Source organism: Siniperca chuatsi, linkage group LG12 (genome assembly GCF_020085105.1).
Source record: "Siniperca chuatsi isolate FFG_IHB_CAS linkage group LG12, ASM2008510v1, whole genome shotgun sequence".
Classification (NCBI taxonomy): Eukaryota; Metazoa; Chordata; class Actinopteri; order Centrarchiformes; family Sinipercidae; genus Siniperca; species Siniperca chuatsi.
In genome coordinates this window covers 14,168,345-14,182,170 of record NC_058053.1, presented here as the reverse complement: position 1 = coordinate 14,182,170, position 13,826 = coordinate 14,168,345, and the positions used below count along the sequence as shown (strand labels likewise).

Below are 13,826 nucleotides of genomic sequence, written 5' to 3'. Positions count from 1 at the left end.
TTATTAATCCCGTCTGAGCTTTCCTTACTACTGATAAAAGTTGTAAAAACTGACACTCACCGGCGGACTCTGTAGTTTATCTAATCCTTTAATTTCCGAGGCTCCCCACAGCGGATGGTCTTCATAAAGAGTTGGGATGGTTGAAGGAGTAAAGACGCGGATTCCAGCCGCAGGGAGTCTGCTCTGGTGCCCAGTTTGAAGTCTCTCTGCCTTTGACTTGCACAGTGACTCCATCTGTAGTGACTGTGTTCCCCAGCACTTCCTATCCACGGCAGGCATCCAGTTTATTATGTCCATTAAAATGTTCACTGTGTCCTACATTTTCCTTTTCCAGTCACGCTTGTAAATGTTTGTCTATGTGGCAACTGTCTGTGGGGATACTGATGATGTAAACTGTCTTAATCAGGAGTGCGCATATGCTTATTAAGGCATCAACTATATCTTTGAGAGAAAACTGGCCAAAAAGCCACCATCATATATCTAAATAACTTTATTTACCAACATTTATCTACATTCTCATAATATTCATCACAAGATGAAACATTTCAAAATTGATTTTCATATAAATAAACAGTAGGAAATCATTTCAAAGACAATATGAATATTTCATGTATCAAATAAAAAATAGGTTGTCTAACAGATAGAGGAGCACATGTCAATTTTATGATAAAAGAAGCTTAAATGTTCTTTAATTTAGACAGTGTCCTTCTACAAGACCCCCTTGTTTTTATGCTCCAAAATGATTTGACATTTTTAGGAGTTTGACTTTGTGAGGAAAGCAAGAAAAATCCTTTCAGCTGAGCGTGTGCCTGAACCCCTCTGCACTGTGCTTACCCTTAGGATTGGGAGCACCAAACTATCCATATACTCAAAACAAATGTACATAGCAGTGTGTTTAAGGGTTTTCCCAAAGAAATAATACAAATAACTGCACATTCTTTTAACTTGACAGTAAAAGCCAAACAATAAAAGTGGATTCAGTCAAAGTAACTCATTGTATTACAGCAACGGTGGCTTCATATCTCTCTCTTTCACACACACAGTTCCAACACTAAGATCTCAGGGCAGCACGTGCTTTGTCCAGGATGTCTTTTCTCATTTTCGGATAATTCGGATGAGCAGCCAGAACCTGTGGACGGAAGCAAAAATGATTCACGAGATAAAAACAGATTTAATCTGTCAAACTGTAAACATCCACAGGTATCTCACCTTGTGACACACATCTATGGCATCAACATGCCTCTTTGCTTTCAAGTAGTTGAAAGCAAGCTTGTATCCTGAAATAAAAACAGACATTACATGTTAGCAATATAATTCTCTTAATCCCTTTTGTCCTTATAAATAGAACTGGACATGTGATTTTGGTTGACATACCAATAGTTGGGTTAGTCCGATTTCCATATTTCCAAGCCAGTTCATAGTTGAGTGCTGCATCACGGAATGCCTGCTCTTTTTCCATTATGTAGCCCAGATATTCATAAGCTTTACAGCATGACTGTGGAAAAAAAGGGCAATTATTATCACAAAGAAATTTACATAAAAGACGGCCTCTACATTAAAAAGCAAGACAAATCTCTAAAAAAAGGGGAAAAGGTTTTTGTGTGAATTGGACTGCCTTGTAAACACATTAATATTCAGTGACAATATTTTCAGGCTGACCTTGTTATGATTGAGGCATCTCTTTAAGAGGTCCCCGGCCATGTCATACTTCCCCGAATGGATGTAGATGTCTGCCAAGAGCAGCCAGCTCTTCTCAAACTCATCGGCGTCAACGATGCTCCAGTTCATCTTAGCTATGCGTTTGAGCTGGTTTCTGGCTCGGGGAGTTTGTTTGAGCATCATATAAGCCGTCGCCATGGCCAACAGTGCCGGCACGTGGTCTTTCTGATTTCAACCAAAGAATCTTGGTTAGACGGGATAAATCTGACAACACCTCCCCCACTATCCCACTTCCATTTGATTACACCAAAACCATACTGACTTCACTTCAGTACACAAAAGTTAAATAATAAAATGTAACGTTAAAATCTAGCAAATGAAATTCACATAACTGAACTACAACAAGCAATGATATACTGTATACTGTACATACTCAGTACTGTTCATACTACATACATTAAAATTGAGCCTGATACAGTGTAATGTGCAGTTTATAACCAAATGGAATGACTGACATTAAGCAAGTGCCTGAATTAATGCACGGCTCCTGGTGTAGCTATATTTACACAAGAGAGAGTGATGTAACTCATGTACACCATCTGGAGTTTGCTTACCTCATTGTTTGCAATCTCTGTGAAAACACTGAGGGCTTTCTCTACATTGGCCTTCTGCTTAGTTGCCAGAAAGCAGTAGTTCTCCAGGATGCGGAGCTGTGTGTGTCCGCCTGGTGTCTGAGGCTTTAACTCCTTCAGCAGCTTCTCGGCTGTTCTCACAGCAAGCTGCTCGGACTCCTGCTTCTCTGTGGAGTTCCTGATGAGAGATGAAGGTGAGCATTAGAAGTAAGTCAGTGGGTTTCAAACAAAAGAATATATACTGTATAGAGAGTCTAGAGTCTTAGTATGCTCCAACTGCCACTCACCCAATTTCACCATCTAAATTCTCAAAAACTTCTCCTCCCATGGTGTCATTGTCAGGGTTCAGGTAGATTTCAATCATGTTATACACAGCATTTTGACCCCAATCGTTGTCTTTCCGTGCTTTGTTGAAGTGTCGCAGAGCATCATTAGGTTCTCCTGTGAACCTGAGAAGCAAGCACAAGCTTAGTCACTAATCTTAAAACAGATGTCGCCATTATTCCGAGGAAACACTCCAAACGTACCAAAGATAAAGTCCTTTGCAGTAGTTGAACCCAGGGTCAAACTTAGTCCTGGAAGAATGTTTTTCTGCCATATCAACAAATCTGGGAACTTCTTCCAACTTCCCAGCCCTCCTCAGCAAGTCAATAAGACGTGACAGTGTTGGGTAGTTGTCTGAAAGCAACAGGTGTAAGTTATTATGCTTTCCGTTTAGAGAAGGTCAAATCATCAATTCAGATTTACATTCACCACAAATGTTTGAAACGTGGCTCCATTGCACCTGGTTTGCGCTCCAGGAGTTGTTGAAAGTGGAAAACTGCCTGTTCATAGTCCTGCTTCCTAAACATAATATCAGCCATCATCTAAAGGACAAACATATGTGTAAGAAATAACTTCATGGATTAGTTCCAAAAAAGGTTATGGTCATAACTGTGGCGAAAGACAGAACAAACCAAAGTTGCATCTTCATTAAACTGGTCATTCTTCAAAATGACACTGCATTGGTCCTGGCACGCGTCAACCTCATCTAGAGTAAGGTACAACCGTGCCAACTCCAGCATCACCTTGGAACAGGGAGTGCATTCATTTGAATTCATGTGACAACATTCTTGGTAGTATAATGTAGAATAGATAAATCAGATTTTTCGCTTAAATCAAACTATCAAGCACTAACATCACAAAATTTCAAAAACACAAGCACCAGACTCTAAAAGATGCCAGTGCTTGTTAACCACAGCTGCAGTTGAGTACACAGGACGTTTTTGATTCAGCTGCACTGACCTTGCGATCAGTCTCACAATACACAAGAGCTTCTTTGTAGAATTTGACTGCTCTCTCATAGCCCCTCTGACTTGTGTAGTGTTTAGCGATCTCAGCGCAGATCTCGGCAGCAAGCTGCTTCTGCATGGGGACGGCGTCAGGCTGCTCCAACTGCACCCGCTTCAGCACCTTGGCCTGCACATCCCGTGCCTATACACAGCAGAATCAGAATCAGAATCAGAAATACTTTATTGATCCCCGTAGGGAAACTCTTTGTTACAGTAGCTCGTCTTTACGTCAGTGCACACAGGAGAAAGTACTAGAAAAAATAAACACTATAAAACAGGTCAGAAATAAATTAAGTATCCTGTCGGTATAAGTATAAGATAAAGTGTCAAGTACCAAGTGGGTTTACTGGTTGGTGATGAAAGTACAGTCTAAAATACAATGTAACTCCTTATGTAATAAATAATATTAATAAGCGGAGGTGCATGTACTGTCGGAGAGTAATTGAGGTATATAGTTTCAGTAGCAATAAATAAGAAAAAACTAACAAGGGGAAAACTAATATTGCACGGAGGTATTACACAGAATATTGCACAATCTATTAATTATGGCGGAGATGTAATGCTCAATGTCCAGTTTAGTGACCTAGGGTCAAACAGACCAGCCCTTAGAGGGAGGAGTTAAATAGTTTGATGGCCACAGGCAGGAATGACTTCCTGTGGCGCTCTGTGGTGCTTTTTGGTGGGATGAGTCTTCCGCTGAAGGTGCTCCTTTGCTTGGCCAACACAACCTCATTTTGAAAACAGCAACAATAATAAGCATCATCCTTATCATCTCTGTAGGAACATAAAAGAATATTAAAATATAAAATAGTTTGCATAATTCTATGTTACTCTACGTCTGACTTTTTATGCAGACCAGATTTGCTTGGAAATAATCATGCAAAATATTAGATACAAACGTTGAAAAGATGTCTAAGAGAGCCACATAACTGGAAACACTTACTCTTTGTAGGGAAAGTAAAGCTTCCTCATTTTTGTCAACCTTATTCTGGATCTTTGCCAACAGGATCAGATAACGGCAATCATCTGAGAGCGCCAGCACTTCATTCACTGGGTAGGTTAGAAGTTAGAAACACAACAAAACAATAAACAACTAAAAACAATCAGTAAATACTTTTTCTAAAACATAGTGAAGAGACGTTTTAATTTGCTTTACAAATTCAAAGCAGTTTCCCATTGCCATAAACAATATTTTCTCATGACTAGATTCTCTTATTCTTATTCATTGTGGTGCTTGACGTCAGGAATTCACTGTGTGTGAAATACTGTGACGTCTTAAGTACCTGGTTCATGGGCCAGAGCTTCATGCAGGACTCTCTCACAGCGCTCATGTTGCTTCATCTTCATCAGCAGTTCAGCCAGGTCATATCGCAGGAAGTTCTGTTGCTCAGTCTTCAGGGCTGCTTCATAGTAATTTATTGCCTGTGTGACAGCAGCCTTGTGTCAACACTGTTTTTTTTTCTGTGAGTGAATCATGTTTATCTTTAAATGAGGGTACAACACAAACCTTGATGTAGTTATGAGTCTTGACCAGGGCTTTCCCAATCTTGCTGGCTAAAGCACCATCTTTGGGGTTTTTCTTCAGAGCATGCTCATAAACCTCAATGGCTTTCTCTGGCTGAGGATAAACACATCACATGGTAACTGGCGTCACAAGTTGTTGTTGGTTTGAAGTTTTTGTTAATAATTATTATGGAAGTCTAACACATTTTCTTATTTACAATTTGTTGTGAACATGTGGTAAACACCTTAAAGGGACAGTTCACCCCAAAATCAAAAATACATATTTTCCTTTTACCTGTAGTGCTATTTATCCATCTAGATTGTTTTGGTGTGAGCTGCCAAGTTTTAGCGATATCGGCCGTAGAGATGTCTGCCTTTTTTGAATATAATGGAACTATGGTTACTCAAGATAATCCACAGATTTGTTGTTTCAGTTTCATGTAGGAACTATTTTCTTACTTATCAATAGTTTTTGCATGAAACTGCTCACAACAAATCTGTGGATTATCCTGAGTAACCGGGTCATGATTTCTGAAAAGAGACATTGCTGTTGAGTTTTTCAAATGTATTTTTTGGCGCTTTGAGCACCACAAGCCGAGTGCCATTTAGTTCCATTATATTCAAAATAGGCAAACATCTCTACGGCCAATATATCAAAAACTCAGCAACTCACAGCAAACCAATCTAGATGGGGACACCCTGTGTCTAAAAAATGTTTAATTGCAAATAATGTTTCATGACATGATGTCTCAGTTTGATTGCTCACTCCCCCAGAAATGTGGTATTTTCCTGACCCGTCGTATTCCAAAAACTATTCTATATTACTATAACCATAGTGTTCTCAACTGCAGGGTGGGGATTTGAAGAGGGAGGTCCTGTGTTCCTTTTACACTGATCATCTAAGGTAAGGGCCTTGACCTTGGTGATGGACTTCATTACAGCTCCAACAAAGCACAGCAGAAGGGAAGAGATCTAAAACAGCGAGGCTCCTTTACATGAATGATAAGAATAGGAATGTAGAAGTATAATGAAACTCAGAACAGTAGTGATTACATTATACAGGAGGCTATACATTTGTATAACTCCTCTACTTATAATCTCTCTATGAAGGACAGCTTTTCATTTGAAAAGGTATAAAAGACTTGACCAAAATAAAACTGGGATTAGACAACATACCACAAGAATATGGTTATTTGAAGCACATAGTACATTTAAAACCATTCTAAGTTAGCCAATATCCACACAAATCAGTTGTAAGATTAAAAATATTTCATACTACACAGATGAATCTCCCAATCTCCAACTTACTTCTTGAATGTTAATGTAGGCATCTCCCAGTAAGAGGTATGTGTGAGGGCTGGGCAGCTTCTCCACCATTTCTCTGGAGGAAAGATAGATATCACATCACATACAGTGTTCTTCATTATGTAGACATACAGCATGCCTCTGCTGGTCTGAGGTTCGGTCACGCTTTACTACGTCTCAGCTGTTGATGCAAGTAGCATCAGAGACCAGCAGAAGACTGGAGGCAACTGTACACATTTCTTCTTTACTGCATGAGTGGCTTCAGTTAAAATTTTATTTGATTTACTTTATGTTTGTGGTCTTCTAAATCCTACTACAGACTCAGATGGATGTAATGTTGGTGCACTATGGCTGAATATCCAAAAGTCATGTATTTAATTAAGTTTCAGCCATTAGTGTTCAGACAAACATTTACAATGCATTAGGTTTCAGATGGAGTATAGTCGCACATATGTTCAGCTACTATCTTACATCACGATCACTTTAAGATTTCAGTATGCTTTTTCTGTTCATTTGGATCCAATGTTACTGCTCACCTGTAACAGCTTGCATACAGACGTTTCTCTTTTCTGTGGTTCAGATATATATCTCCCATTTTCTCCTTGGCTTGGATGTAGTAGGGCTGCTCAGGGGTAATGTTTCTGAGCATACTCAGTGCCAGCTCGGTGTCACCACGGAGCAGGGCCAGGTCCGCATTAGCAATAGTGACACGTAGCTCCTCAGGGGTTCCCGAGAACTCATTGATGGCATCCTGCATCACCTTTGCGGCTTCATGCTGAAATATTAAATGCATTCATAAGTGTATACTGCATGTTTTCCTTCAAGGCCAGGCATATGTGGACAACCCAACAACATTATTGGGATGAAAACCTTAAAAAATACTCACAGCAGAGTACAATACAACACTACTACACATATCATATCATAAAGAACAATATCTAGAGTGCTTTAAAGTAAAACGATAGTATCACGTACAAGCCTTCTGACATCAAAACTCACTATTTTACCTGTTCTCCGTTGAGCCACAGGGCCTCAGCTAACTCCAAGAAGACAGAGACACAGTCAGCAGGACTCAGCTCAGTCTTCTTGTTCTTAGACTTGGACGAGGATCCAGCTCTGCGGACACCTGGAAGACTCATGGCCATCTGCAGTGTCTGAATAGCCTCCGTCAGCTCACCCATTTTCTTCTTAGCCTGAGCATGGATCAGGTGGTACAACGGATGTTCTCGAATCTGGAATGGACAAGAAGTCATGACCCATTCGGACATGCAATCCCTGCCGTTAACCAATATTAATATTGTCCAGGTTGTGTAATTCTGTGGTTGAGTTCCTGATTGTAGCAAGAAATAACATTAACTACAGAAGTAATTTTGATCACCCCAACCCAGCTTAACTGTCACTGATGACACTGACATTGATTCTGTATTCTGTACTGACCTGACACGCTCAAACCACTGTAGCTTTTAATAAGCTCAAACGTGTTTACATAACAGAAAAACTGTTTTGTTGACATTCAACAATACACACTAATATCTTGCCACTGCCGGCAATATCTTTAAAGTTCCCCTCTGTGGAGACAAAGTACATTTACCAGATATGACTTTCTTCTTCCTGTCACCTACATCCTTTTCTGTATTACTATGTCTAACTGAGGACAAGCTGACATGCTCCAGAATGTTACAGATAAAGGAGGCAGAGCTGCAATACATTTGCACATTTGCTGTGGATCAAATAAGAGCCTGAACGCACACTGTCTTGTAAACATTTAGCAACCCATAATATCGTCCATGTCGATGGTGATCTTACCTCAAAGTTATGGCTGAGGCAGAGTTCAAGAGACTGGGAACACAACGTGAAGTTACTCTGCAGCAGATGGATCTGTGCCATCAGCAGATGAGCGTCTGCATGAGAAGGACACTGGTCCAGACAATGTTGTAGACTGCTTTGAGCAGCGTCAATGTCACCTGAATGAACACAGAAGCAATGCAGTTTAAAATAGCATGTGCAGAAAAGAAACCAAAACATATTTTAAATGCAGCGCTCACCAGACTGATATCTGACTTTGGCTAGCAGGAAGACCCCTTGAGGGAGACCTGGCACAATCTTGACCACAGTATCCAACAATGTGGCACAGTGCTGGAGCTGAGGAGCAGGAGGCTGGCCCTGGGCTGGAGGCTAAAACAAGAATAGTACAATTTTTATTTAGTGCAAAGATTCTCAAATTCTCCATGATGAGTCATATTACAAGAGGATTAAGTAAATGTGTGAAATAAAAAACACAATCATTAGTAACAAAACAAATACACAACTGACTACTGCCCAAATTTAAGGCAGAGAATTTACATAGATATTTTAAGGACCAATGGACACCCTGTCATTCATGAGTCTCCCCTGTTGTACCTTAGCAGGGCACAGTGCAAGATACTCTTTGACAATCTCCAACAAGAAGTCTGGGTTCAGCTTCTCAAAGTACTCCACTCCGAGAGGCAGACCCTGCAGTGTGGCAAAGTGTGTGTCCACTGCATCATTCAACAGATTGGTCACCTCTTCCTGGGGCCGGTGCTTTTTCACTGCCAGAACGGCACGTAGGTATAGTAGCTCCTAATGAAAAAAAAATTAACAGAATGAATGAATAACAGAAGGAGAAAAGCAAAAATGGTTGGATAAGAGAAGAGGTAGAGGAAGGTAGCAAGGAAGAAAACTTGACAAGGACATTCTGTACAAGATGGATCAAAGACACCAGCATAAAAACAAAAAGTCTTCCAGGAAGAACTGAAGACTAACTGAAGAGAAAATATCAAACACTGCCAGGATTAGCTGCTGCCTATCCTGTCAGGTGCTTTTGCTTAGTGCTTTTCAAACAGTTTTTAAAGCATAAGAAATTATTCCAAACCATGATAAGCATCTTCCTCTACGGTACTCTTAATAGAGTGAAGGACATTTCATGTTGGCAACATTTATAAAAAGACGTTACCCCTGATTTTCCAATAGATTGTTGAATCTCTGTGAGAAATTCCAACTGTTGTTCTGCGTCTTCAAGATGGCCCTCTATCAGCTGGCAACGAATTATACCTGCGGAACAAAAATAAAAAAATGTTATATCGTCAAAAATTAAAAATGGTATGTATGGACCCTGAATGTCATGTAGACAACAAACTAATAATTTTAACATGTTACCAGTCAAAGCGGAAACACTTGTCTCATCCAAAGTCATGGCGGTCTTGTACCACTTCATAGCCTCCTTGATTCTGCCTTGAAGCACCATTTGGTAGCCCAACTCTGTGGCTAAATCTGAGTCCCCTGATGCCACAGAGAAGGCTCTTTCCACCATCCTAAACGTCTGCTCAATCAATTTCTCATTTCGTCCACACTATGACAAAACGAAAACAAGAAAATGTGTAAATGCTGAAAGCAGGGCACAAAATTAGCACCAAAATATGCAAGTAGCTGGTAGATTTGTTTCACTCTCCAGCAAAAAAAAACAATGGTAATCTATTGAGTGGCTGGTAATATTTGAACATTCACTAGCCATTTGGCTGATAAAAAATGACAAGAAAGTTAATTTTGCAACCTACAAGCCAAACAACTTTTCAGAGGAGGACCAACAACGTAGCATTAAGAATTTATAAATTATAATGAAAATTGTCTTACAACACGGGTGAAGGCTAGAGACATCCTGTAGAAAAGCTCTGGGTTGTGTGGTTCCAGAATCTCCAAGCTGCTGATGAGGTTTGAAAGCCGCTTTACTGACTGCCAAGGGGGATATAAAACAGTTTCTTTAAATTGATCAGCACTTTGCCACAGCTCCATCATAAAAGCCAGTATTTACAATTTTATTTTGATTCCTGCTGATTTGCATCCCCGTGAGTTCAAATTATGTAAGACGAAAATGTAAACTTTACCTCGGTAATATCTCCATCTCTACTTAAAGAATGTAGAGCTAGCATCCGTAGTGCCTCCACGTTATTTTTATCCTTCTGTAAAAGCCTGAAATATGACACAAGGTGCTGTGAATGATGTCCATCTCCTACACTTAATAAGCTTGGATTTCTTTGATTGATAGTAATAGAATATCTGATACTGCTGCAGTACTGGGTTGAGCTCCCAGACAAATATCATTAAAACTAAAAGGAATTGTGAAGCCTGCCAAAGGATGTACAGTATACTATGTGCTGCCTGCAAGCCCCCCCACTTCACAACATCCCAGTAATGGCACCACAGTGGCTCTAAACTTGGAGCGCATCCTTGGAATTGTGTTCGACTTTTGCACTTAGGCTGAAAGGTCTTTTTATGCTGTCTGACACTGGCCAAGGGCCAGAGGGGCGAGCACAAACAATGGTGTAATCAGTATGCACTGGTTTGAGGCATCACGCTAGTGTTTCATTTGCACTTGAATGCTGAGCCATTTGTAAAGGTAGACTGTGTTTTTTTTCTTACATCCCTGGTGGTGATTACAAATATTGTTTGCACTTTATGATCTCACCAGAGATGTTGTAACCCTTCCTAGAGATTCTTTTTAGAGTCTGGGGAAGAGAGCTCAGATAAGCTTGCACTATGAGAGATGTGACCTGTGTATGATTTGGGAGAAACCTCCTAACCACCTCATCAATTACCTGTGTGCTGAATCTATGGTCTGCTCCCAGTCTTGAAGGCTGAGCAACAGTTTCATCTTCTTGATGAGGGCAGGCAAGAACCCAGGGAAACTAACAATGACCTGGTTAACCATCTCCAATGCTCCGGAGTAGTTCTGACGATATTCATAGTATTGTGCCTATGGACAGAACAAACATCACTTAGGGTGTATAAGACACACAGGCTAATACAAAACATGACTTTTACTTTACTATTCAATATGAATTAAATGTCTAATCTAAATGTAATCAGGAACAACATTGGAAGCAATATTTCAACAAGATACAGAGGAATAATCCAAATAATGAACTGTCCAAAAGAACTGCAAGAGATTTTATATGGTTATTGGGAATAGCTGAACTAAACAGTAAAAATGCACCAATCACAGTGATGGCAAGGGACACAGTACATAAAACACTGAGTCAATTAGAAATACATTAAGTACTGTAAGAGGCTTAGGAAATATGTGAAATGATAGCATTGTAACATTTTCAGCTATGGATGAAGAATTCTATTCAATGGATTTGTAATTCCCATCTCACCTTTCCCATCAGGGCAAAAACATCTGCTCTCTCTTTCAGTCCCTCATCAAAGTATTTTCCAGCCTTTCTGGCGTAAGCGTCTTTACCAGATGTCACATCTATCCAGGCTTTTAGGATTATTCCCTGTACAACAAATATCAGTCGAAATTTTTACAAAAGTGCAAAAAGAGAAGCCAGATTGCCCCTCTTATCATTACATACACTCCAAGACTTTGCATAACAATGGAAAAGTAATACTGATGCTTTTCTCAAACATATGACAAAAATGCAAATCTCACCTCTCTAGAGCCACTGGAGAGTTTGATCATTCTCTCTGTGTACTCCCTTGCCTTATCATTTCGACCTAACAGCCAGAGAAACATCCCAGCATAGTACAGGCTCTTGGGAGATGCACTTTTACGATCCTCTTTGACCTTAGCATCAAGTTCTTGAATGACTTCTCTGTCTGTGAATATAAAGACACTTAATAGAATATTACCAACAAGCATGTGCAGTCCTTTAAAAAAAGTCTGGGCAAACATCTGTGACATTAATAAAGGACTGTGCGGGCCTACCTGGGTTTGTCTTTTTTTTCTCAGCATAGACAAGAGCCATTAATGTACAGAGAGACACGTCTCGACTATCTCTTATTGTGTCCAACTGTACTGAGGCTTCTTGAATTTGATCTGTAGTAAAATAATGATATGAGTGCATGTATGACAGATGGCAAAGAGACACTGGTCTAACAAGAAAAGGCCCATGCTATTATTTTATTTAATTCTGCCAAGCTTACCTTGCATAAGGGTTCCATATGCATGGAAAAAACTGTAGATAGGATCATTGCTGAATTTCCTCTGAGCAGCTGCTGCAGCGTTTACAGCGTGATTGAAATACTTTTCATAGCAATAGTACCTGATCAAAGCCTGTGGAAAAACAGAAAGAAGGCACTGCGTTTGTAGGAGTTTACAGGTGGTGATAGCTAGTAGTAGCAAAAAACAGCCACATGCTGCAACCAATGTTCTTTTAATAACAGAACAAAGTAACGAGGAACCCTGTGTTTATCTTCAATATATGTTAACGCAAGCTAACGTTAACGTTAATCAACGTCATTAACGTTAGCTAGCCGATGTCATTCTTCGCCACGGCCAACAGCTATTATTACCGTTATAAATGTTTTGAAAGGTCTTACGAAAAGTCTCTCCTCTCTCATTTATAGCTAACTACTAGGTTACTTTTTGTATCATTGTGCCACAATCCAGACTGGCTGAAATGTAACATTATTGCAATATTAACCTAGTTAACTTGGACTGGGTGAGTCTCCAAGTCGCTTTTATCTGGAGCCTTGGGTGCTGTATCATTAAAACAACTTACCAACGTCGTCTCTTCATCCTCCATATTGACTGAGACGCTTTGCCCTTAAACAGTTACTTAACTTACGTGAAAATTACCGCTGATTTACCCTGTATGCATTGTACTTTAGTATAAAAACGATATTATTGCAGTTTTCGTTGTGTTTTCGCCATCTTGCATCAACTCCTTTAGCGTTGCCCGGTAACTTAGTAACAACTACGTATAAAAGAAGTATTTATTCCCTTATATTTTCCTTTCAGGCACCACTGCCTCTCCGACTGCTTGTATATGCCGCCTCCTTCAGTATAATTGGCAGATTAAAAACCCCAACCTTAGTTTATGATGTTTCTACATCCTTAAATATTTATTTGGTAATGTTTTTGGGGGATGATTGGTTAACAGAGTTGAGTCTGTCAGCCTGGTAGGAAGCCTGACAGACCAGACTGAGGACATACAGAGTTACTCGGACGCCATCTTTACTTATGATGAGCTAGTTTCGAAGTTGTATCTCCAGGTGGCGCAGTCATCCTTTTATAAAATGTGATGCTATTACTACTACTACTACTACTAACAATAATTATAAAAGCTCATTAATAAAAAATAAAACAAAAACGATTTATCCGATAATCTGCAAACCATCTATTTGGGACAAATAATTGAATTTATTCACAATTTAGATATGGGGATCGAAGGTAAGGAAGGTGTAAAGGGAGGATGTGTGTGTGTGTGTGTGTGTGTGTGTGTGTGTGTGTGTGTGTATGTGGAGGGGGTGGGGGGCGGTGTTACTAAATATGAACTAATAGATGAAATTTACCATGCACCATGCTTTTATTATGTGTATCATGACTTCCAGGGCATTTAAAGCAACATGCAGAAAAATATTGCATGTCAAA

The 13,826-nt window shown here is 39.8% G+C and overlaps 1 protein-coding gene across 1 annotated transcript; it reads right to left on the bottom strand.

Annotated features, from left to right (window-relative positions):
* Nucleotides 1–474: 474 nt before the first annotated feature.
* Nucleotides 475–13,150, bottom strand: ttc21b (tetratricopeptide repeat domain 21B). The gene is made up of 29 exons (XM_044216548.1): nucleotides 12,955–13,150; nucleotides 12,377–12,506; nucleotides 12,159–12,269; nucleotides 11,883–12,049; nucleotides 11,605–11,727; nucleotides 11,044–11,201; nucleotides 10,333–10,417; nucleotides 10,082–10,180; nucleotides 9,608–9,800; nucleotides 9,405–9,502; nucleotides 8,831–9,031; nucleotides 8,476–8,605; nucleotides 8,237–8,394; nucleotides 7,438–7,662; nucleotides 6,967–7,205; nucleotides 6,434–6,506; nucleotides 5,130–5,240; nucleotides 4,906–5,044; nucleotides 4,566–4,672; nucleotides 3,576–3,764; nucleotides 3,248–3,358; nucleotides 3,076–3,157; nucleotides 2,819–2,969; nucleotides 2,579–2,740; nucleotides 2,274–2,469; nucleotides 1,660–1,884; nucleotides 1,375–1,495; nucleotides 1,210–1,277; nucleotides 475–1,129 (listed from the first exon to the last, which is right to left on the bottom strand). The coding sequence occupies exons 1-29, from the start codon at nucleotides 12,976–12,978 to the stop codon at nucleotides 1,052–1,054; spliced, it is 3,954 nt and encodes a 1,317-aa protein (XP_044072483.1). The 5' UTR covers nucleotides 12,979–13,150; the 3' UTR covers nucleotides 475–1,051.
* Between the last annotated feature and the right edge of the window lie 676 nt (nucleotides 13,151–13,826).